Source organism: Erigeron canadensis, chromosome 6 (genome assembly GCF_010389155.1).
Source record: "Erigeron canadensis isolate Cc75 chromosome 6, C_canadensis_v1, whole genome shotgun sequence".
NCBI lineage: Eukaryota > Viridiplantae > Streptophyta > Magnoliopsida > Asterales > Asteraceae > Erigeron > Erigeron canadensis.
Window position 1 is genome coordinate 26354675 of NC_057766.1, and position 26578 is coordinate 26381252.

At 31.9% G+C, this 26578-nt stretch overlaps 3 protein-coding genes and 1 long non-coding RNA gene across 4 annotated transcripts; all 4 read right to left on the reverse strand.

The window, feature by feature from the left end:
- Positions 1 to 918: 918 nt before the first annotated feature.
- On the reverse strand, positions 919 to 2783 carry LOC122604570 (receptor kinase-like protein Xa21). The gene is made up of 3 exons (XM_043777453.1): positions 2663 to 2783; positions 1830 to 2053; positions 919 to 1542 (listed from the first exon to the last, which is right to left on the reverse strand). Exons 1-3 carry the CDS (start codon positions 2781 to 2783, stop codon positions 919 to 921), a joined length of 969 nt encoding a protein of 322 aa, XP_043633388.1.
- A 2243-nt stretch (positions 2784 to 5026) lies between these two features.
- On the reverse strand, positions 5027 to 5898 carry LOC122602673. Its single transcript, XR_006324363.1, has 3 exons — positions 5884 to 5898; positions 5170 to 5510; positions 5027 to 5063 (listed from the first exon to the last, which is right to left on the reverse strand). It is a non-coding gene; the product is annotated as an uncharacterized LOC122602673 (long non-coding RNA).
- A 1880-nt stretch (positions 5899 to 7778) lies between these two features.
- LOC122605136 (receptor kinase-like protein Xa21) lies at positions 7779 to 10185 on the reverse strand. The gene is made up of 2 exons (XM_043778015.1): positions 8461 to 10185; positions 7779 to 8377 (listed from the first exon to the last, which is right to left on the reverse strand). The coding sequence occupies exons 1-2, from the start codon at positions 10130 to 10132 to the stop codon at positions 8013 to 8015; spliced, it is 2037 nt and encodes a 678-aa protein (XP_043633950.1). The 5' UTR covers positions 10133 to 10185; the 3' UTR covers positions 7779 to 8012.
- On the reverse strand, positions 10181 to 11122 carry LOC122605137 (putative receptor-like protein kinase At3g47110). Its single transcript, XM_043778016.1, has one exon. It carries the CDS (start codon positions 11120 to 11122, stop codon positions 10181 to 10183), a length of 942 nt encoding a protein of 313 aa, XP_043633951.1.
- Positions 11123 to 26578: the final 15456 nt, after the last annotated feature.

Genomic DNA, 26578 nt, shown 5'->3' on the forward strand with positions numbered 1-26578 from the left:
GGAGAACTCGTTGGTAGCTCTGAGTAAGTCTCCATAAGAAACTCTTGAAAACGGTTGCACGTATGAAGCTTGTGATGATGCTGGTTGTGCTTGTGCCTTCCTTTTTTTCCAATAAATAAATAAGACAAAACCATTGCTACAACTAAAAACGAGGATATTGGAATGACAAATGGAATAACACGCGAGGTTCTAGAACTCGTCTTTGACCTTAATACTTGGGCACATTTGGGGCAGGCAAAGTTCTGGAAGGCCTCCACATAGTTTATTGTTCCCCTGAATCGAAATCAAACTCGCATTCTTGAAAATACCTTCTAACGTTACCTCACCATCAAGAACCATCAAGATCATTGAAGGACAAATCCAAAGAAGACAAGTTTAGTTGTTCTAAGAATTTTGGAATTTGTCCGAAAAACCTGTTACGAGAAAGATTAAGGTCGTTGATACCTCTTAAAGCACTCATTGATGGAGGTATAGAACCTTGAAAAGAATTGCCACCAAGATTTAGGTACTCAAGGCTTGTGCAACTTGCGATGGCATTTGGTATTGCTCCAACCAGAGAGCATTATGTGACAGATCAAGTGTCGTCAAACTTTTGAGTTTTCCTATCTCTTAGGGAAGGGGTCCAACTAAATGGTTTCGAGAAAGATTTAGATAGTTCGACATGGATGATAGCCGAAATATTGCACCGGGTATAGGGCCAGTAGGATTGTTTATAGAACGGTCCAACACCAACAAACCCCTCCAGTTGCCAATATCCGGAGGTATATGTCCTAATCTGTTTTCTTCCAACAACAACAACTGTAGCAATGACATGTTTCCTATAAATTTTGGAAAGTTCCCGGTGAAGAAGTTGTGACTCATGAATAGATATCTAAGGTTTTGTAGATTACCAAGTTCACTTGGAACCATTCCCGTGAACTAATTAGAGTCTATAAGTAATCGCTCTAACTTCACAAGATTGCCAATTCCAGAGGGCAAGGTCCCATAAATGAAGTTTCTACTAAATGATAGAGCTATTAGTTGAGATGAGAGATTGCCAATAGAGTTGGGAAGAACTCCAGTCAATTGGTTCGTACCAAGATATATTATTTCTAGTTTACTACAATTGACCATTGAATCAATGAAGTTCATCTCATCAGGTTCCGAACTCCCTAGACTGTTAGGGCCTAACCCAACAACTTGAAGATTTGGCATACGTCTTAAATCTATGTTTATCTTCCCAGTAAATCTATTGTCGCTCAACTCAAGTTCTAACAAGTTTGAACAATTAAAAAATGAGAAAGGTATGCTTCCGGTAAATTTGTTACCCCATATGTAAAGAATCTTAAGATTGGGTAGCTCCAAGCCTATATCTTTTGGTAAACTTCCACTAATTGAGTTATTTGGTATGCTAAGAACTTTTAAAGATGTTAAATTAAGTAAGAATTGAGGGATCGTACCATAGAGATGGTTAAAACCAAAACTAATTAGTTGCAAGTTGTACATTGGACCTATAAAGTTTTGAGAGAAGTGAAGTTTCCAAAGAAAGCTGGTATCCCTCCTCTAAAACCATTATATTCAATGTCTAAATCAATCATGTTCACTAGCGCACTAAGCTGTTGTGGAAGCTTGCCAACTAGATTAATTTTACCCAACCAAAGAACGTTTAGCTGCGTACAGTTTGATAAACTAGCTGGAACTTCTCCTTCAAAAGAATTGTTAGCCGAGAATTAGTTTTTGCAACCTAAACAATTTTCCTAATTGAGGTGGGATTACACCTTTGAAGGTGTTATTACGTAGATTTATCACTCTGAGAAAATTTAAGTTTCCAATCTGAGGAGAAACGGAACCAGCAAAGCCTCGAGATTCAAGTCTAATCTGGTGACTCTACGATGCCGACGACCACATGTAACACCTTGCCATTGACAGAAATGGAAAGACGTATTCCACGAGTCAAGAACATTTTGGGGGTCATGAATGATGCTCGACTTGATAGCCAGAATTGCAAGATGATCGGTATGGTTTATGGCAAATGAAACGGTTGCAAGTGTTGGAGACCATAACTGCAATGCCGCTACATACAAAAACAGAGAATGGCATGTCATGAAAAACTTTCTTTCTTCTTTTTGGTACGTACATTTGTTTATGGGATTTGAGATTCTTAAGGTTTTATTAAATACCATTGCTATGATACACCGGTGAAGAATAAGTCTTTGCAACGCGGGTGGGGTCTGAACTGAAACATGGAAACATGGAAATTTCGTTCGACGACTTCTTACCAAGTCTTTGTGTTGCTTTGAAAATTTTTGGATTATAGTGGGTTATGCTAACCCCTAAGGTGTAATAATAGGTAATGAAAAAACTAAAATAGTGGATGATGCTAACCCCTAAATTATAATAATTGGTAATGAATAAATTTATGCATGTTTGTGAAAGTTAGTCCATTATATTATTGGATTAATCATTGGTGCACTAATGTATATTTCTAATATACACGGTTATACCAAAACTCAAAGAACAAACCTGAAAACTCGATATTTTTTTAAAATGTCATTCTTTCTTCATGTTAACGTTTGAGATCTAGTTACCTGGAAGAAGCTTGCTCCTGTATAGAAGGTTAACACTATATCTTGGTATATAATCATGTTAACTACACCACAATGGCCTAAACAACTACACTTACCTAACATGTCACAAGATAGTTTTATACTACCAACCCATCGCCTAAATATCCTTAAAATACCAGACTCGAGCATCCCTAAAACTGCAGCAAAACCGGCAGTTAATAGCAGCAACTTGTTCATTAATTTTATATAAAAAAATAAACAGTTAATCGCAACAACTTGTTCATTAATTGTATAAAAACAACATAAAAATAACGCCAAACAACATCATGTACAAACCAAAATCAGAAAGAGATGGAAACGTTAAAAAAAAACTCACTGAGAAAAAGAAAATAATTTGCAGTTGAAACGGGTTGGGTGTGCACGAAACACCTTCTGTCCAAATTATTGTATTTAATTATAATGTGCTGAATGTGATTCCCAAAAATACATTATTTGAATAATAATCTTAGATTATGAATAAAAACCATTTAGGAGCATGTAACAAAAATATATCTTGGATGACTACGACGCGCTTGATCAGTTTCCTTCTTTGCTTTTGTTTTGTTTATGTCACCCGCCTGACCCATAGAGATAACAATAATCGAAAGTCCAAAATTAGATGAGCATTTCCCAAGTGTTTGACATCTCTAAAGTCAATGGTGACTGCAATACATATGATCATGAGTATCCAGTTCAAACTGTGAAATTGTGAAATACTTGGTACTGAGTCAATTGTCTCACTGATACATTTTCAAAGGTGTGTATAATGAAATACTTAGTACTGAGACGTAAAAGCCGATTAGATGAGCATTCAGGTGATTTTTTGAGTGATTTTTTGAGTACACTGCCTGACCCACGTAACCAAGTAGCCTGATAAACCCGAAGCGTGAATGTTAGTCGAATGACATCCTTTGATTCTGTATACCATTATATAAGTTTTAGAAATGTAAGGCTTTTTTCTCAAAGACATTCGCAGTGGCCGGCTAAGATCATTCGCCTTTCGTCTCTGTTTTATCCTTCCTTGGATGTCTGGGGCATTTTTGTTATTCATGTTTTGTCATATTATTATTACCTTCATTATAGTGTGCTTTAGATATGTAAATTAAATAAATAGTGTTTAAAGTAGTGTTTACATATAGATTAGAGGTTAATGATGATAAATCGAAAGGCTTGTTCTCAGAGTTACTTACAGTGGCTGCGAAAGTTTAAGATCTTTTGCCAGGCTTGAAAGGTAAAGCCGTTTTTTCCATCCTTGGATGTCTGAAACCATCTCATTATTAACAAAGCAACTCTGATTGCTAACAAACAGAGTTTTTCAGTGCTTTGTACAACCTGTGTTTGGTTGTGTCAAATAAATTCTAAGGGGTTGTCCAAATAAGTATTACTAGAAGAGTGCCCGCGCGTTGCAGCGGCGACGGTTTATAGCGCCAGATGTTGTAATGGTTTATAGTGTTCATGTTACTTTCATCAGATGCGTTAATGCAACATCTAACCGTATCTATCATTCAAAAACAAATCGCAAATTAGGTGCAAAAACTAAACATGAAAAATAACAACTTAAGATTGTATGAAACATACAATTGAATTGTAGGGGGGAGGCTAATGGTGTCTAAACGGGCAATTTAAAAGAAAATAGTCAAAGATTAAAATTTAATAAGAATATAAAAAAGGACATAATTGGTTAGTAATTTCGTGAGTTATAAAAGGGTAATTATTGTTTAAACATTTAGCGACATAAACTATGACAATTCAGATGATTTTTCTTATCCGTAGCAATGCCTTTAGCAATAATTTTAGAGTTATATATTGTAAAAGTGACTCTACGGTTCATTTCTAGAGCATAATATAAATGTTTAAATGACAAAGGCATTATTATTATTTTAGAACAAAGCCATCCAATATTACAATCAGAAAACTTCCAGAATATGCACAAATATACAAATAGAAGTTTGTAAAGAAATGAAGTGCATATATTATAGAAAGAATTCAATCACGGGACATAACACTTAAAATACCATTCTATCAGAACTAACATGTATGCACCTTGTCAACGACTGATGTAAATATTAGATATACCAGGTAGACCCTAAACACAAGCTATTAACCATTTGATAAGTAAATCTAGCTTGAAATGCACATAAGGTGGTGAGAGAGAGAATAAATGGCAGCAAAAACCTTCCAAAGATAAGTCACAAACATGATATCATAACAAAAGAAAAGAAGAAAAAAAGCATTCTTTCCCGTTTAGAGCTCAAAAATTGAGTATGCAGATCACTCGCCATGATTGTTAAGCTTGTGAAAACGCATTTAGTATTATTCTAAGCTTGTTAAACACCTCTCACCCCTACTGAAGTTAATTTGCAAATCAATAAAGTAAAATACAAACATAATGAATAAAATTATGATATTTATCTACCTCGAAAATGGAGAGAACAGTAACGGGGGTCAGTTGCAGATGAGCACCAAACATAAAGGTACCTGTAAAACATCAAATACTTTTTTCAGGATCATCATTTTATAATATGCATATGTATTGACAGACATAATTTGAAGTGGGTAAAAGAGGATACTCGCACCAAGATACCAGTTTCGATAGAAGCAATAAATGTCCCACAAATTCTGGTTAACCTACGAAAACATGCCCCAAGGGGTCACATAAAAAAGATACATAAAAACGGTGAAACTAAACCGCGTCGGAAGCTATAAATTAAGAGATCAAAATAGACGTATTGGAAGAAACTCGTTGCAGGGTCACACAAAACAATTGATATGCATTGTTGTAAGCAACTTATTAATCGTTGCCTTATCATTCAGTTTCAAGTAAAACCCGATTTCAAAAATTAGGTGCCATTTTAGGTAGACCCTCTCAGAGTGGCATCTTGGTTTCCTATTGTGGCACTTGAGTCAGTAGGTTTCGTTCACAACCTGAAAACGAATCCAAGTAAAAAAATGAGTAAAGAAAGCGATGGATGGCAAATATCGTAAGTTTAATTCTTTCAACGGTCTTTCTCACATGAATACTCTTTGATAGCAATACAAAAAATCATTGCCAAACTTCCAACATGCAACATATATAATCCAATACCTCATCATCAATATCATCGTTTTTTGTACCACACCCGGTTACTTGTATGAACTACTCCACCATTATTTAACCAAGCATCCCCAAATAATATTGACAAACCATATACTATCAGTATATGTTGTGTAACAAAATCTGACCCATGAAACCAACGCCAGCAAACATTATCAAACCATATATCTATCCTAAAAACATTTAAAACAAAATCAAATATACCTTATTCTTCAAAACTATACAATAGCCCAATTTTCATAATCTGAACTTCATTCTTGGAATGAGAAACAATATCCCCACCACCAATATTGGAAATTAACAACAGAATTGAGCAAACGAACCAATTAATAAGAAAGGCGATGGATGGTGGTCAATCGAAAACTAAAAGCAAACTGTTGTCCCATAGTTGAAAAACAATATAAGAGAAACATAAATGCAAAAGAAGCTTAGCAAGATAAGATATAACAAAATTAATAGATATATATCAAAACCTATAACAAAATTATAAAAAAAACCCTAAAGCTATGAAATAACAAAATTAAAAAAGAATGAAGAAACCGAAAACTAACCTGCATATTCAATTAATTTGAATATAACACACTACCTGGTCGTGGTGATTGGTGGCGGGGCACCGCTAGATTGTGGTATTGTGACGGTGGAGTGGTGATGGCGACCGGATGGAGATGTCAAAATGTCCAAGAGCAAATTTGACATTTTAAAGACAGAATTGCTTATTTTTAAAAAGGGCTTTTTGTGTTATTAGGAAGTATAGATTTTTGAGTAAGGGTATTATAGATGGATTATATAGATGTCAAAATGTCCAAGGGCAAATTTGACATTTTAAAGATAGAATTGCTTATTTTTAAAAAGGGTCTTTTGTGTTATTAGGAAGTATTGATTTTTGAGTAAGGGTATTATAGATGGATTATATCGATGTCAAAATATCCAAGGGCAAATTTGACATTTTAAAGACAAAATTGCTTATTTTTAAAAAAGGCATTTTGTGTTATTAGGAAGTATAGATATATGTCGTAATTGTACCTCTTTTAAGATCTTGTATTATTGTTTTACCACTTTATTCATCAAGCCATTTGATTAAATTGGGCTGTAAATTATCCGAAGTTCTATTGATAACTGAAAATTTGATTATGTTTATTCAATGACAGATTGGTCTTGGATGGCAATTTGTTACTTGTTGCAAAATACCATAATCCATTTCCAATTACATTTTAACTATCAAAATCGTTTAGTAAAGTTTTTAAAATGAGAATTGTCAAGTTTATACCAAACGTATGACTAAAATTCATTTTCACTCAAACTCAGTCCAACTTTTCCACTATCGGCTCAAAACATTTTACTAACTTGAAAATATACTTCTCAGAATGTCAACATTTTTTAAGGTTTGGATCTTGACCAGTTTCGATGATTCTCTCTCAAAACGGGACCAACTGGCCCATTTTCACCAAATTATAACCAAATGAACTCACCAAAGCTCTTTTCCCTTGACCCTGATCAAGTTTAACCACATTTGGGTCGATTTCACCTCTTAACTACACAAATGTGTCAACATTATCTGTTTCGATTTGAAACAACTTTAAGCTTTTATTTTCTACCCAACTTGAACCTAATGGACATATTTTCATATCTAATGACTACTTGTCTACTTATAAACTTACAACTTTACAGCAATGATCCTACATCTTTTTACCATACGGCAACTACTAATAATATTTCCTATAAAACCACTTACAAAGAAAAATTGCTTTTATATTTTATAACATTACCTTAAGACTTCTGGAATTTATATAGCATTCTCGCCAAGGATTTCAAGGGTGATGTGGCCTCAGCTCATCCATCTGCAGAGGTGGTGGTTGGTGGCTAGTTTGTTAATGGTCTTTCTGTCTTTGTTGTTTCAAAATCAATATTCGTTGATGGCTAGTTTGTTAAAGGTCTTTCTCCTGTTAATCATAATTAATGCATTTATTGCATTTCCGCAAACCTGATTTGAAATCTTGATCACGATATATATATTTCGTTTCAAGTTGAAAATTTGTTAGCTTTCTCATAACTACCACAGACAACCTCTGTCCATAATCATAACGAAAATGGACAACGGGTGAAATGATTGGAAAAGTTTATTCATATGGATTTGAGCATATAAAATGCAAGAAAGTACCAGTTATGGCTGTATAATTACAGTAGTATTACATGAAGACACTTTAAAAACATCAAGGAACACAAAAAGATATATGAAGAGGCTCAAATTTTTGACCTTAGGATGAGATATACGCGCTAGCCAACTGCAACAACACCTCTTGGTCTTTAATCTCACTATCATATTTTAGACAACTTCAGAAGAGACAATTGATGTGATGCAACTCTTGGATTATTTTGCTTGTGTTCATTATATCTTTCGGAGATTCCAAGGAGCATCCCAACCCAGTTCTTGCCAATAAAATCATGCTTTTTTCCAACATCTTCCACTTTCTAGCTTCATCGTCATGGTTGACATTTGCACCCTCAATGACAGACAATAGTGTCGGTTCAATTATCTCCATTAGACGATCAGGTAAAGCCATTGTCACATAGCCACGGAGGTTCAATCCATCTTTGAAGATGCGGTCTGTGGGTCTCTTTCCTGTTATCATCTCTAATAACAATATCCCAAAGCTGTAGATATCCCCTTCTTTTGTCATCTCACCTCCAAGGCCGTACTCTAAAACCACATGAAATCTAGTTAACAATTGTACAAAATATTACATAATATATTTGAAAACTTCTTTGAAAAAAACTGATTACCTGGAGGTGCATACCCAATAGTCCCTCTTAGTCCAACTGTAGTGCTTTCATGTGGTTTTAATGGTAGGAACTTTGCCAGCCCGAAATCACCAATGCGAGCAACCATGTCACTGTCAAGTAAGATATTGCTTGGCTTCAAATCACAGTGAATTATGGGTACTTCACACTCTTGGTGGAGGTAGTGCATGGCATGAGCCACATCTGTTGCAATCGTTACTCTTTGGCGAAGGGTTAATCTTTGTGGAGGAGCTTCTTCGAAATCAACCTCTTGTTCTAAACTTGGATGTAGCCACCTTTCAAGATTCCCATTTGGCATGAACTCGTAAATAATAGCTTTGAAATCATTACCCTGAAAATCAACGGATGAACAGGAAGTGATGACTTTCACAAGATTACGATGCCTTATGTTTTTCAAAGCCTCGCACTCCATCAAGAAACTCTTCAAAGCTCCTTGGTTTCCAAGCTTTAAAACCTTGATAGCAACCATTCCATCAGCTGGTTCAAGAATACCCTTATAAACAACACTAGAAGCCCCTGTCCCAATCAAGTTTTGTTGAGAGAATTCGTTGGTAGCTTTGAGTATGCTTCCATAAGATACTCTTGAAAATGGTTGCACGTATGAAGCTGTTGCTGGTTGTGCTTGTGCCTTCCTTCTTTTCCAATAAAACAGATAAAACAAAAACATTGCTACAACTAAAAGCGAGCAAATTGGAATGACAATTAGAATAACATGTGGTGGTCTAGAACCTGTGTTTGACCTTGATACTTTGACACATTTGGGCAGGTGAAGTTCAGGAAGGCCTCCACACAGACCATTGTTCCCTTGGATCGAGATCAAACTCGCATTCTTGAAAACACCTTCCAACGGTACCTCACCTTGAAGATTGTTGAACGACAAATCCAATGAAGACAAGCTTAGTTGCTCTAAGAATTTTGGAATTTGTCCAGAGAAGTTGTTACGGGAAAGATTAAGGTCGGTGATACCTATTAGAACACTCATTGAGGAAGGTATCGGACCTTGAAAGGAATTGGCGCCAAGATTTAGGTACCCAAGGCTTGTGCAGCTTGTGATGGCATTTGGTATAGATCCAACCAGATCATTTTGTGACAGATCAAGTGCCACCAAAATTTTGAGTTTTTCTATCTCTTGGGGAAGGGGTCCAACTAAATAATTGTGAGACAGGTTTAGAAGCATCGACAGGGATGATAGCTGAAAAAGTTCAGCGGGTATAGGGCCAGTAAGATTGTTTACGGAAAGGTCCAAAGCCAACAAACCACTGCAATTGCCAAGATTGGGAGATATATGTCCTTCTAATCTGTTTTCCGCCAAAGTCAACTCTAGCAATAACGATAGGTTTCCTATAGATTTTGGTAAGTTCCCGTTGAAGTAGTTGTCACTCATGTCTAAATATAGAAGGTGTTGTAGATTACCAAGTTCACTTGGAACTATGCTGGTTAACCGATTAGAGTTTATATAGAATTCCTCTAACTTCACAAGATTCCCAATCCCATACGGCAAGGTCCCATAAATGAAGTTATTATCAAGTGATAAAGTTATTAGCTCAGATGAGAGATTGCCAATAGAACTAGGAAGAGCTCCAGTCAATTGGTTGAATGCAAGATATATTTTTTCTAGTTTGCTACAATTGACTATGGAATCAATGAAGTTCATCTCATCAGGTTCTGAACTCCCTAGACTGTTATTACCTAATATAATAATCTAAAGATTTGACATGCGTCTAAAATCTATGTTAACCTTCCCAGTAAAACCATTGTTATTCAACTCAAGTCTAAACAAGTTTGAACAATTAGAAAATGAGAAGGGTATGCTACCAGTAAATTTGTTATGCCATATATAAAAAAGCTCAAGATTGGGTAGCTGTAAGCCTATATCTTTTGGTAAGCTTCCACTAATTGAATTATTGGCTACGTCAAGATCTTTTAAAGACGTTAAATTATATAATGATGGAGGGATCGTACCAGATAGAAGGTTAGAACCAAAAGCAAATACTTGCAAGTTGTACAATCGACCTAAAGTGTGAGGAATGCTTCCGCCTAGATAATTGTAGGTGGCATATAAGCCATTAAGAAAAGTGAAGTTTCCAAAGTAAGACGGTATCCCTCCTGTAAAACCATTATTATGAATGGCTAACACCATCAGGTTCACCAGTGCACTAAGCTGTTGTGGAAGCTTGCCAGTCAGATTGTTCCTACCAAACTGTAGAATGGTTAGCCTTGTACAGTTTGATAAACTGACTGGAACTTCACCTTCAAAAGCATTGCTGTTGAGATATAGTTCCTCCAACCTAAACAGATTTCCTAAATTATGTGGGATTACACCTTTAAAGGTGTTATTCGTTAGATTTAACACTCTGAGAAAACTTAAGTTTCCAATATGAGGGGACACGGAACCAGCAAAGCCTCGAGACCCAAGGACTAATCTGGTGACTCTACGATGCCGACGACCACATGTAACACCTTGCCATTGACAGAAATGCAAGGAGGTGTTCCATGAGTCAAGAACATGTTGGGGGTCATGAATGATGCTCGACTTTATGGCCAGAAGTGCAAGACGATCAATATCGTTTGTGGCCAGTGAAAGTGTTGGAGACCATAACAGCAATATTGCCGTTACATGTAAGAAATAAGAAAGGTATGCCATGAAAAACCTATTTTGTATTTTTTGACACATATGTTTCTTGGATTTGAAATTCCTAAGATATTACTAATAAATACCAACGGTGAAAAATAAGTCTTTGCAACACTGATGGAGACTAAACTGAATCATGGACCCACCGCAATGATATTTCAGTCGACTTGTTAACAAGTCTTGGTCTTGCTTAATTTGCACGTTGTCATCTATTTCTTTCTTTTCTCACACGATATTGAATCAAACTTGCTGTGAAGCTTTTAAAGTCTTCAGTGCAAAGAAGCTTTTGAAGTCCATTAATTAACAAAAACTATTCTTATGCCCCCGATACGGCGGTGCATTGACAACAACAGTGGTGGCGGAAACATTAGCGGCGGCGGCATCGTTAGCGGTATGGTTATTAATGTAAAAATAATTGATGTAAAATGGATAGTGTAATTATTTTAAGGGTTGAGGGATGTATATTGTAAATAATTTCATTAACGGTAATATAACTAAGTATATTTGGTGGAGATATCTAAGTTTGTAAATAAATGAAAGGGTAACTTGGATAGATGAAATAAAGTGAATGAAAATCAAATGTTTTAAAATGTAGTATAGATATAGATGATAATAATAATCACAATTAAGCTCAATGAACCCCGGATTATCTCTTTTGAACATCATGTGAAAAATGAAATCACGATTGGTATTGATTTGAAATTACTTTGATTTTCCTAGAAAATGTTGTCATGTATTCCAGTACGTTAGACAAAAGTGTTAATTAACTTGAAATTGTTTTGACTAATTGGTTTTCATTAACTAGTATAAATTTAATTAGTGCATTGCATTTTATAAAAGCATTATATAGAAATTAGAGTTGTTAAAATTTAAAAAATGAAAATTTTAAAGTGTAAAAAACAATAAAAAGATGTCTTCAAATTTTATATGTTTTCTTAAAAAACAAAATATGTTTCCCTAACCAAATACGTCTTATGGTTTTACTAACTAAATACCATTTCTATGCATGAAAGGTATATGTCATGAAAACTTTCTTTAACTTCTGCTTTTACTTAAGTGCTATATATAAAAGCAGGTCTGATGAGGCCTGAACCGAATTGAAACATGGACCCACTGCCACGAAAATTCGTTCGACTAGCTAGCTTTTTACCAGGTCTTGGTCTTAGCTTGCTTTGTACGTTGTCACCTTGTCAATTTATTCGATTGTTTGTTTTCTTTCTCACACGATAATGAATTGACCGTAACAATCACCTCATCCTTCTCTTGATCATTATCTCTTCGTTTCATAAAGCTCTACTATATGTCACCCACACCCTCATTATTTTCCACATGAATCAAACTAATTGCATCTTCCATGTATATATCTCGATTTGAAGAGAAGCCTTTTAAAGTCCATTATTATTATATAAGTGATGTTTTAAGTTATTTGTCGCAATGGCACCTGGCTAGCTTCCCTAAAAATTAAATATTGATCATAGAACTAACCGGCCTTTTTTGAAGAATTGCACGGTAATATATCAAGTGAAACAACGAAAGATCAAACGATTAGTTGCTCACAAAAGGCTTGTCCTTGGCCCGTCGAAAATCACGTCGACAAAGATGTTCTTGACACCACCCTCCACGTGGGGTCGTCATCGTATCCCGTCGAAATTAAACACAAAGTGGTAATGAAGACGAAACATGTTCTTGGGCCATTTATTTCCTTTTTTTTTTCTTTCTCGTTCCTATGGTTGTATACATGTGTGTTGTTAAGTTGTTTGTCTGTGTGTCTCTCTATGTTGAGTGGTAGGGAAGGACCGAAGGAGATTAATTGTGTGTGTATGTGTTTGTTGTGTGGCAGGGAATTGAAGCAGATATATAAGGTTATTACAATATGATTTCATTTTTCTTTTTAATTAATTCAATTATGTACAAAAATAATCATTCACATGTATACATATTTATACATATGCACGTATGGTTGTTTTCATATCACATGTTTGGTTTCTTGCAAGAGACTTTATTTATTATGTTTTTACGCTTTTATGTAATATGTTTAATGTGGTTACTTTGTGTGTATATATATATATATGAGCTTTGTTCATTTACATCCTTAATTTTTCATGGATCTCAAGGGCTTAATCTTAGCCCTTTGATTGTTCCCATCAATGGTGGAGATTAGCATTTACCCCAAATTAAAAATAAAACACGGAGGGGTATATTCGTAATTTACACTAAAAAAAATAAGACTCTATCTTTCATTTATCTTCTTTTCTTTTTCTCCTGATCAAAACACACACACACACACACACACACAAACACACACTCTCTCTCTTCTACTCCTTGGACAGTAACCACCACCACCAACATATCCGACCGCAGTCGTCGCCGCCGCCACCACCATTAAAATCTGGATCTTCATCTCAAACCACTAGCAACAACAACAAATAAAAGATGATGTTTTAGATATTATTAGAGTGAAATATTATGTAGTTTATGTTTTTAATATAAAAATGGACAAACAAACCATTTTTATCCATGATTTGTAGTCTTTTTCTCTTATTTTTGTTTTTTCATATGATAAGAACTTGTTGTTTAAAATTTTTATAATGAGTTTTGCCCACAAAGTGTTTGATGAAATGTCTAAGACAAAGAGTATGTACTAAATCAAATTTCGAATATGAAAGTGTATGCTAAAAATCATTTTTGATTTTATATATGATTTGTTTAAGGAAGACATTTGCTTTAACTAAAATAAAATCATATATGATTTTGTATATGTTTTCCTCAATGCATACGTAAAATCATTCTTATGGATAATTCAAAAATGATTTTGTATAAGTATGAATAAAATCAAAAATGATTTTGTATTGATAATTCACACAATGTTTAAAATCATATATGATTTCAAACGGTTATATTTTTATGCAACTTATTTTAGTTTTGACTCGATGTAATATACAAAATCATAAATGAGTTTCTAAAGTTTTCCTCTAATGTATGTGTAAAATCATTTTTGATTTTGCATAGGTTTTTCTAAATGATGCATAAAATCATTTTTGATTTCGTATTGTTTTTTTATGAATGAGATGGAAGTTACCTAAATGTCCTACACAAAATCATATATGATTTGGCATACTTGGTTGACTAATTACGACTAAAATCATATATGATTTTGAATAAGATTAATGATATCGAACTCATTTTTTTTTTCTATATTTATATATAAAATCATATATGATTTTGTATATGTTTCCCCAATGCATACGTAAAATCATTCTTATGGATAATTCAAAAATGATTTTGTATAAGTATGATTAAAATCAAAAATGATTTTGTATGGATAATTCACACTATGTTTAAAATCATATATGATTTCAAACGGTTATATTTTTATGCAACTTATTTTGGTTTTGACTCGATGTAATATACAAAATCATAAATGAGTTTCTAAAGTTTTCCTCTAATGTATGTGTAAAATCATTTTTGATTTTGCATAGGTTTTCTAAATGATGCATAAAATCATTTTTGATTTCGTATTGTTTTTTTATGAATGAGATGGAAGTTACCTAAATGTCCTACACAAAATCATTTATGATTTGGTATACTTGGTTGACTAATTACGACTAAAATCATATATGATTTTGAATAAGATTAATGATATCGAACTCATTTGTTTTTTCTATATTTATAAATAAAATCATATATGATTTTGTATATGTTTTCCTCAATGCATACGTATAATCATTCTTATGGATAATTCAAAAATGATTTTGTATAAGTATGAATAAAATCAAAAATGATTTTGTATGGATAATTCACACTATGTTTAAAATCATATATGATTTCAAACGGTTATATTTTTATGCAACTTATTTTGGTTTTGACTTGATGTAATATACAAAATCAATTTTGATTTAAATACTAAACTAAATAAGCCGTTAGGCTAACCCTACGACTTCAAACCATAAACCCTTAAGCGTACCGTATGCACCTGTCCCCCTCCTGTAAGCTTTAACATTTTAGGGTTGAGCATTTAGGGTTTTATAATGTAAGTTTCCCCTCGTGTTTTACTTTGTAGCTTAGGGTTTAGGGTTTGAAGTCGTAGGCTAACCCTACGACTTCAAACCATAAACCCTTAAGCGTACTGTATGCACCCGTCCCCCTCTTGTAGGCTTTAGCATTTTAGGGTTGAGCATTTAGGGTTTTAGAATGTAACTTTCCCCTCGGGTTTTACTTTGTAGCTTAGGGTTTAGGGTTTGAAGTCGTAGGGTTAGCCGTTAGGCTAACTCTACAACACTTCAAACCCTAAACCCTTAAGCGTACCGTATACATCTGTTCCCCTCCTGTAGGCTTTAGCCTTTAAGGGTTTAGCATTTAGGGTTATATTTTATAGGGTTTTCATATTGTAGCTTAGGGCCTAGGGTCTGAAGTTGTAGGGTTAACCGGGCTAACCCTACCACTTCAAACCATAAACCCTTAAGCGTACCGTATACATCCGCCCCCTTCTGTAGGCTTTAGCATTTAGGTTTTAGATTATTCCGAAGTTTTTATATTGTAGCTTAGGGTTTAGGGTTTGAAGTTGTATGGTTAGCCCACTTCAAACCATAAACCCCTAAGCGTACCATATACATTTGTCCCCCTCCTGTAGGTCTTAGCATTTTTGTTTTTTATATGATAAGAAGTTGTATATTTGGTCGTTGTTGTTTAAAATTTTTATATGAGTTTTGCCCACAAAATATTTGATGAAATGTCTAAACCAAAATGTATGTACTAAATCAAATTTGATTATATATGTATTTACTGATTGTATAGTCAATCATATACTTGATTGTACATATATCTATTCTAAAATATGAATTTGTTAAATTTGTGTTTTGTAACTTTGTTTGTGCAATCAAATTTGATTATGTATTGAGTTTGTAGTTACTTGTGTGTTTGTGACTATATGTCTATAATCAAATTTGATTATGCGTTGATATTTTAGTGATTTCTATTTTTGCAACTTTATGTCTAGAATCAAATTTGACTATATATAGAGATTTTAGAGATTTTGATTTTGTAACTTTGTTTGGACAATCAAATTTGATTTTGTACTGAGTTTATAGTTAATTTGATTTTGTGACTAAATGTCTAGAATTAAATTTGATTATATGTATTGATATTTTGATTTTGTAACTTTGATTTTGTGACTATATGCCTACAATCAAATTTGATCATGTGTTGATATTTTTTTGGATTTCAGTTTTTACAACTTTATGTATAGAATCAAAGTTGATTATGTATAGAGAATTTAGACAAAACAAATGAGTTTCATATCAAGAAACCTATTCAATATTAAATTTAATTTTATGCATATGGTGTCAAAGTTATACAAAATCAAATTTGATTTTATGCATACATTTAAACAAAACAAATTTAGCTCATACCAAACAACCTACACAAAAGCAAAATTGATTTTACGCATACGGTTTCAAAAACCTATACAAAATCAAATTTGATTTTGAATAGGTTTAATGATACCGAACTCATTTCTTTTGTCTAGATGTATGAATAAAATCAAATATGATTTCGTATGGGTATTTCACACTATATGCTTAAAATCATTTTTGATTTTTAAATGGGTTTCTTGGTATGTAACTCATTTTGTTTTGTCTCCATGTGCTATACAAAATCATAAAATCATATATGATTTTGTATAGCTTTTCCCCAATGTATGCGTAAAATCATTTTTGATTTTGAATAGTTGATTTTGAATAGGTTTTTAGGCTTTATGAGTAAAATCAAAAATGATTTTGAATAAATATCTTTTTAAGGAAGCCATTTGGTTGACTCAATGTGCTACACAAAATCATATATGATTTTGTATACGAGTATTTTCTTGACAATGTATGCGTAAAATCATATATGATATTGTATACTCTTTTCACACTATATGCATAAAATCAAAATTGATTTTAAATAGGTTTATTTGTATAGAACTCATTTGCCTTGTCTCAAAATACGTAAAATCATATATGATTTTGGATAAATTTTTCATAGTGTATGCTTAAAATCAACTTTGATTTTGAATAAGTTTATTTGTACGAAAGCATATACAAAATCATATATGATTATGTTTAATGATACCGAACTCACTTTTTTTTTATCTAGATGAATGAATAAAATCATACATGATTTTGTATAGGGTTTTGACACTCTATGCGTAAAATCATTGTTGATTTTAAATGGTTTTCTTTATATAGAACTCATTTGGTTTTGTTTCAATGTGTTATAAAAAATCATATATGATTTTGTATAGGTTTTCTCCAATATATGCGTAAAATCATTTTTGATTTTGAATAGTTAATTTTGTATATGTTTTTCACAATGTATGCGTAAAATCATTTTTGATTCTAGGCATAAGAACACAGTTAACTAGAACCTCAATACAAAATGAAATTTGATTGTAGAAACAAAGTTATAAAACACAAATTTATGGAATCTATATACAAAATCGAATATGATTTTACACACACAATTACAAAAACAGAAATCAATAAAATGTCAATAGATAATGAAATATGATTCTGAACATAAATTAAACAATAACAAATAACTTATATAATCATATTTGATTCAATACATAAAATCACACAAACATATACACTTATACTGCACATAAAGGAATTTTAAAGGTATTATCAAACTTTGGTTTAGACATTTCATCAAACACCTTGTATGCAATATTCAATCAAATGTGATTTGATACTAAATCATATATAAGAAACTTTGGTTTAGACATTTTATCAAACACTTTGTAGACAATATTATACCAAACAACAAAGTCAATTAAATAACCAATAAAATTTAACAAATTCAAATGTTAGAATAGATCTAATCACATGTAATCTAATTACATTTGAATATTTCAAATTTACATAACAAAAAGCCATATATTCGTATTCAATAGATCCTCCATTGTTATTAACATCTTCAAGATCAATTGATGATGAATGATAAAGATGATGACGACGATGGCTGTACTATTCTGATTAGAACGTGATGGTGATCTGAACACGGTGGTGGTAGTGGTGGTGGTGGTTATGGTGCTGGTACTGGTGGTGAGAGAGAGAGAAAGAGAGAAAGGTCTGTGTATGTTTTTGTGTGTGTGTGTGTATTTGGATTTGGAAGAAATAACAAAGGAATAAGATAATGTGTAAAATTACTTATTTACCCCTCCGTGTTATTTTTGTTTTTTTAATCTTAGCCGTGGATTGCTTTTGATCCAAGGGCTGAGATGTAGCCCTTGGGTTTCACCACTTTTTGTGGTTTCTTCTGATCACAACTCATATATATATATATGTATTGAACTCGTGCTAAAGTATGTTAGGTCGCATATTTGCTTTTCTTCCCTACTTGTAATCAGGTGATACTCAGCAAACAGAGATATGGTTATTACACTTTTTACCCCGGTCTTTACACTTTTGGCCGGAGGTCTATTTTAAAACAGTCTCTTTACTTCTGAATAAAGACAAGACTGTCTACAAATCACCTCCCTCATATTCCGCATACAGGGTTTAAGTCTTGTTGTTGTATGTAAAGAAAGTGATAGTAGTATCTTTAAGGTTATCATTAAGGTCTCTTCCTATGGACTTTCATCATGCTAGTCATTATGTTTGTCATAAAGGACTTCATTGGCAGCAGCTCTTTTTAACATGTCATCGTCTTTTGCTGTCAATTTTGAGAAATGGTTAGATGAGCGAGTAGCCGTGTAGGGCTTTATGTGTGTTAATACGTGTATGGTTTATTATTTTTTTTATTCGGCCATAGGAAGTCGATATATATAACTCATGCTATTTGCGGATTTAAGCTGGAGGGAGGGGGTGCAATGGAACCGACTTGTCGATTTTTGTCGATGGAAAGAGACGATAGAACTCGCCGACTGCATCTTTGCCCTGACATAGTTACTTTTATTAGATTGTTTAATATAAATATAATAAATAATAAAACAAAATTTAGTCATGAATGCATAAAAAATATTAGAATTATTAATTTGTTTAGTATAATTTTAACTGAATTATTGTACCGCGTAGTACGCGAGTAGACATATATATTTATCGACACATAATTATATTACAATATCGTAAATTGACAAATATAAATAAAAAATGTTATATATTAATTAATATAATGATATAAGAAAATATCAAATTATCTTGTATCATGCTATAACGTATCATATATCGTATATTCAATCAGCGTTTTATGTGCGACTACATTATCTATTAAAACTATTTTTAAACCTCCTATAATTACTATGTTATGTAATAAACTTTCAAAGGTTTATAAAATATTTTTTTTTTTATCAAACTCCCATTGAGTTTTTAATATATAGCTATTTTTAGATAGGATTGCTTATTATATTATATTTATCAAAAATAAATTATAATTTTTTAAAAAATTTATAAATATTATGTTTCACTAATCATGTTTTAACATATTTGACATATATCATATATTTAAATCAAAATGTTATAATTCACGTCATAATCTGATAGTCTTATATTATGATAAACTATGTAACTATCAATTACATTTTATTTACATTCGCAGTCAGCTCTGTACAACGTAGGATTCTAATTTAATGTGAGATCTATATGTATAGCCAAATTAAAATTAATATATTTATATTATTTAATAAGTCATATTTTTTGGTTTTATAAGATAATTTTTTTTTTTTTTAGTATGAGATACACATGTATAACCAGATTAAAATTAATATATTTATACTATTTAATTGACCATATTTTTAATCTAATTATCACTTCTTAATTGGACACTTTTTTAATTTATATTATGATAAATTAGGAATAATATTGTTAGTATCAATTAATGTATATTTACGTTATCAGTTAGCCCCGTATAATATAGGATTTTAATCTAAAGTTAGGTCCATATACATAGCCAAAATTAATATAATTATATTATTTAATAAGTCATATTATTTGGTTTTATAAGACGAGCATAATACCCGCGCATTGTGACGGAAATTCGTTTTAAGAGTGACAATTTGTTATAAGGGTAGATATGGTAATTTAGTGTTTTAGTATGTGGAGGGGCATTTTTGAAACCATAAATATAGTGAAAGAGGCTTTTTGAGAAAAAAAAAAAACAAATATATACTTAATTTTTTAAGACATATCATAAATAAAACCTAAAATGCTTTATAAAGGAGTAAAGATAATTATATTTATAATCTATATATGGTATGATCAATGTATGGATATATTTAAACAAAGGTTACAATCGATAAAAAACTGAATCCATTATTAGTTTTAGCAATTTCAGTTTTTTTTTTCCGAACATTCAGTCGGTATTCGACATCAGGGAAACCTCACCGTATAATGGTGAAGCCTTGCATATACCCTAGACAACGAGATGTTAAATATGGGCCGTTATAAGTATTCGGAGGAAAAACCTTAAGACTTGTCATTCCTAAGGATCGAACTCAAGACTTTGGATAAAACCTGAGATGCCTCTAACCAGTTGGACTAGTCATCATTGGCTTAGCAATTTCAGTTAGAACATGAAGGTTGATACGTGATCTATCGTAGGATCTTGCTTAATTGATCGTCCACTTATATGTTTTCGGTAAGCGTAACATAAGAATTCCTATCGATAGTAATCGACGCAACGCGCGTTATGCTAGTTGGATATTCATAAAAAATGAAAAGATCATGTTAAATTAGTTTTATATGTAGCTTTTAGATGAAAATACTACTAAAAAAAATATTTTATGATTTAGCTAAAAAACAAAAAATTTAAATAATATAAATGGAAAGACCAAATGACAAATATGGCAATGTGTGGTCGTGTGCAATTAAAGCTTCGGATGTTTTTTATACACTTTTTTTTTTTTTTTTTACCAATGAGTACTACCAAGTACCCCGTATATGTATTTTTTGATATAAAGATATAATTTGTGATTTTGATATTAAAACTTCTATAATTAAATAATATAATTTATACTTATTAACTAAATGTTAATTTTATAAAGTAAAGGGACTAATGTAGTTATTTTGCAATAATAAATTAGGGAATAATACCATTATCTAGATCTAAGGGTTGTGATTATAAATTAAAACTCATGTTTTTCATAGAAGAATTGATGACCTTTATATATATATATACACACACACACACACACACGAGAGTAGGTACCCGAGCGTTGCGGCGGTGAGATGGTAGGGGTGATATCTAGATCATAGAGTGTGATATGTCATAAAGTATGATAGTCAAATGCCTTAGCCGTACAAGCTCCGCCCTCAGATTTAAAAATTCGTCGAAAGTATATCGAATGACATCTCTAATGAAAGAACATTGAATTTCAAGAACACCCATATAATTTTTATAATTTATCGATGTACAGTTTTTGAGATAAAAGATTTTGAATGAATTGGAGGAAAAAATGATTTATGGAGAAGAGTGAAAAAAAATGATTGGTTGAGATTTGGGAAGATAGAAAGGGTATTATAATTAATTTAGGTAAATATAAAATAGATAGAGAGACATTTTGGGAGAGTAAATGTTGAAATTTAAAATGTTAGACATGGACTTTTTGCTTTATAATATAGTATATATATATATATAGTATATATATATTGATATATATATATAGGTAAAATAAAACAAGTATTATAGTAAAACAAATAAAACAATAGATTTTACTTCACTAACAATCATTGTGCATCATTAAAATCATCGTGTATCAATATATATGTGAATCTCCGTGCATCAATTTTATCATAATCTAAGGGTCAAGATCTTATCTTATTTGTTTTACTTTAATACTTGTTTTACAATAACTAACCCCTATATATATATATATATATAGGTAGATTGAGAGTGTCGGATCTCACGAATGCATTAAAGAAGGTTGGAATTTTTTTAGTGCACGACAACAAATTATGTCATTTTCTCACACTTATTTTTTCAAGCTTTTAAAAAGTGTGAAATTTTTGTTAATTTAATTACATTTAAAAGTGTATAGAAATAATTTGACATTTAAAAGTGTGAAAAAATTTACAAAATCATAATATTCACACACTTATAAATATTGAAAAGAAAAGTCCACACTTTCAAGTGTGTAAAAATATATCAATTATTCATACGTAAAAGTGTGAAATTTAATTTGTAATACCTATTTTCTTCACACATAGAGAGTGTGAAGAAATATGTGTTACAAATTAACTTTCATTCTTTTAAGTGTGAAAATATTGACAATTGTTTACACTTTTAAATGTTAACATTTTGTTTACATATTTGTAAGTGTGAAAAAATTATAACTTATAAGACTTATTCACACTTTTAAATGTAACTTTTTTTACACATTTTTATATGTGTGTTCATAAATTTTTTCTAATTTTTTATAACCAAGTATGAACAAATAAATTTTTTATAAATTTTTTCACACTTTGTATAATTAAGTGTGAACAAACGAAATATTTTTTATTTTATAGTGGTGGGGTTAGAATATTCTTTGAACGGTAGAATTAACAGGCTTAGTAGATATGTCACACTTTCCATATTTATTTAAAAACTATTAAGAGTTTTTTTTTTAAAGCTTAGCATCCTAACTTAAGAGTAGATTTTAAGATAGAACAAATATATTGCTTAAGGTTTAGATTTATCTAATTGTTTAGTAACTTGTAAAAAAAAAAATCTAATTGTTTAGTATAACTATAAAAACTTAATAATATAAGAAAAAAAACATAAAGGGGGCATCTTGGTCCCAGAACAACATAAGATCCTATCATTTTACCCTAAAGTGTTATGATGCCAATAAAATATTCTATTATATATATATATATATATATATATATATATATATATTTTAAATTGTGGATATTTGCTCTCAACAAGGGATTTAGCTTACGTTGTCTTAACTGGGTCCGCGTTAGAGAGCCCGAAGGCACGACATTTAATTAGGATAAAACTCTGTCGCTTCTGCAGGACTCAAACCTGCTTCACTGTAGGACTTTATTGTGAAATTCCTTTAATTTTGCTTCCCGTATCTCGAACTCGAGACCTCCAGTAATTTCAATGGGGAAAGATCGCTTCTGCAGGACTCAAACCTGCTACCTTTAATTTCAATGGTGGGTTGAAGAAAGTTTTTTTTTTAAAAGAAAAAGTCTTTGTAAAGATTGATATCATTGGAGTTAATGACTTTTTTGATGAATAGGTTGACAATCTTTAACCCTTTGATCAAAATTTTTTTCCTTGTTTAGTGCTAAAAAAAGCTTTAAAAGAGTTTTCCATTGGAGAATATGACTTTTAAGAGGTTGAAGATGGTGGATTGATTAGTGGCAAAATAAAAAGCTTTTAAAAACTTTTTGCTATTGTGAATACTTTTAGAACTTCTAGATATTATAAGAAAAGTCTTGATTTTCTATTATCAAACTTGACCAATTAATTTTCAATGTAAAAATATCTTATTTAAAAGTGTTTTAAGACAACCTACCAAAGACCATTTCTTATCATTACAAAAACTTGTCCACATATTTCCCAAACACACATGCCATGGGCATCTGTTGTAACATGGGCATGATCAAGTTGAATAGCCAGAAAAAGCCTCTTTTAAACTAACCTATCAAAACTTCTACATGAAATTATTTTGTAACCCATCATCAGATGTGTTCAATAAAAGATACATATGTATCAACTAGTGTTATTTGAAAGAGAATAAGATATATTTGATTGGGTGAATGAAAGATACATACAGTCGAACCTCTATAAATTGATACTCGATTAATTAATAACCTTCATAAAATTATAAAACTATTAATTTGTCCGGTCCCAACTTGAGACCAGTACAAAATTGAACCTTAATCAATAAAATAATAAGATAATAACTTTTTTTTTGAAATCCCAGTGTATTTATAGTGGTCCCAACGAAGTTATAAATTAATAAGTATTATGAGCTTCCAAAATTTAAGATTGCTTAATAAAAAGCAGTTTGTTTTTTTTTTGTTTCAACTTCAAATCCATATTGAGTTTATCTTTAAATATTCTTATTGTACTCAAGAGTTGTGGCATCTTTTTTTGTTTTGCAACAAAAAGTTGAGAAGAGTTGTTGTCCTTTACAATGCTTCTTTTTAAAGCTATTGGACATCATCAATTTTGTCATCAACCAGATTTTGAATAATTTCGCCATATATTCTGTAGTACTTTTTATCTCATACCTTTCATTATTTACATCACGGTAAATAAGCAAGTGATTCACAATCATTTTGCGTTGATAATGCATACTCGTATAAGTTCTTAGGCTCACAATGTCTTCTCTATAACTTACATCATAATACCTCTTTAAATTAATAAATATTAATTTAATGATATAATAAAATCTTGTTAAATTGATAAAATATCCCGGTTCCGATATTATTAATTTATAAAGATTTTACTGTATTTGAATTTGGATTATTTGATGTGAATAAAAGAAAGAAAATAGTAGGTTTAAGTTTTCAAAAGGTTAGAAACAGAGTGTATTTTATGTTTTTATGTTTGATAGGAAATTTGTAAAAATAAAGGAAATAGGCGGATAGCTGCCACTTGGCAAGTTTTTGAAAACTTTAGTTTTGGGATTTTTTTTATCAAGAGAAAATTTTTTTTCTTTATAGTTTTATATAAGGAAAAAATATTACTGTGTGTTATTAAAAAATATTACTGTGTGTTATTAAAAAATATTGTTAACCAACCAATACCACCTATATAGTTGTATCAAAATAAAGTCAGCATATATGAGTGAAAGGGGTATTTTGTAAAGCTGTAGTAAAACTGTAAGGGTTGACGGAGTGCCTAAGGCACCAAATCGGTACCAGTACCTAAAAGAACACCGCCCCATGGTATCAGCACCAGATGGGCTGTGAGCAAAATGGAGAGGCTCGTCCCCGGGTATATCTCCACCTTTTTGACCGTTAGCACTCAAAATTTTAATAAAAAGTAGAGTAAACGACACAAATCGTCTCTGTGGTTTACCCAAATAGTCACATTTCATCCTTACTAATTGAAAACCTCATTGACAGTCCTTTATAGGAGGATAAGGTTCATGTTTAGTCCTTTGACTTATTGACCGTCATCTCAGTTCCGTTAACATCTCACGTGTCTCTCACGCGTAGGGCATTTCAGTCTTTTTCTTAACTAAAGGACCATCAATGATTATTTTTATTCAATTATCCTTTCTTTTCCTCCCCTTTCACACAAGTGAAATAAAAGTAGATGATGCTGCAGATCTCAAGATCCATCTTCTACATCCTAGGTCTTCTCATTTTCTTCACACCCTAAACCTAAATTAAAAGTAAAATTAAAACCTAATATATCTAATCTTCAATTATATATCAAATCTATCCATTCTTCACATAAATTTGTATATCAACTCCAGCGATCTATCTCTATATCTTTATACCATATCCAATCAAAATATATACAAACATACATATATGTACATACACACTCAAACCGATCAGACACACACACACGACATACACACACATACACACACCATACCCAATCAAAAATACCGTTACTGACCGGAGACATATATATACACCGCTACCAATGCCTCTGTTACTAATGGAAACAAAGAAAGAAAGGCAAGTTTTTTTTGTAACTTTTTTGACGGCTATTAAGAGAGGAATAACAAAGTGATTTCGGGATTTTTTTGTTACTTGTTTTACCACCGTCATGCCGCTACTTTCTTGTCTGCTTAATCTAGTTTTCCCGGTGAATAATGCGGATAGTTTTGTTAAGCTTTTTGTTCTCCGGTGAGCTCCTTGGCGGCGGTACGACTTCGAGTGTCGTTCTTCGACGAGTTTTCCGGTGAGATATTTTAGTTATTGTTCCCCGGTGGGATTTACTCGGATCTGAATTTTAGATATATGCTTTTGTGCTCTAATTTGTTTGATTGTGTACAAGAATAAAGCAAATCGATAATAAATTATAAATCCATCAAATCTCTTTAGTGTTTGTTTGTACGTATGTATAAGAATAAAGCAAATGGGTGATGAATCCGTTATGGAAGCTCACAAAGGAAAGAAATTTTCATATTTTTTTTATTACAAACCTGGATGTATATATGTGCATATGTATTTTTATGTATATTGCTTCTAAATTGTTTGGTTGTAGTCTATTTGATTTTTATTTGTATATTAATGTATTGATGATATATGTATATGTATCTTAGGTTTGCAGGTAGTAACTAGTAAGAGAAAGACAATAACAAGAAAAAAAATATTATTGATGGTCCTTTAGTGATGGAAAAGACTGGAATACCCTTCACGTGGATGTCACGTGGGGGGTTTAACGAAGGGAAGATGACGGTCAACAAATCAAAGGACTAAACGTGAACCTTATCCTCTTATAAAGGACTACTAATGAGGTTTTCAATTAGTAAGGATGAAACATGACTATTTGGGTAAACCACAAGGACGATCTGTGTCGTTTACTCTAAAA

Coding starts and splice junctions, on each gene's coding strand:
- LOC122605137 (XM_043778016.1), bottom strand. CDS start 11,122: ATGGCATACCTTTCTTATTTCTTACATGTAACGGCAATATTGCTGTTA.
- LOC122605136 (XM_043778015.1), bottom strand. CDS start 10,132: ATGAACTTCATTGATTCCATAGTCAATTGTAGCAAACTAGAAAAAATA. Junction 8,378..8,460: donor TATTGGGTATGCACCTCCAG/GTAATCAGTTTT, acceptor ATGTGGTTTTAG/AGTACGGCCTTGGAGGTGAG.
- LOC122604570 (XM_043777453.1), bottom strand. CDS start 2,783: ATGAACAAGTTGCTGCTATTAACTGCCGGTTTTGCTGCAGTTTTAGGG. Junction 2,054..2,662: donor ACTATCTTGTGACATGTTAG/GTAAGTGTAGTT, acceptor TTTTGTATGTAG/CGGCATTGCAGTTATGGTCT. Junction 1,543..1,829: donor TGAATCTCGAGGCTTTGCTG/GTTCCGTTTCTC, acceptor TAATGGTTTTAG/AGGAGGGATACCAGCTTTCT.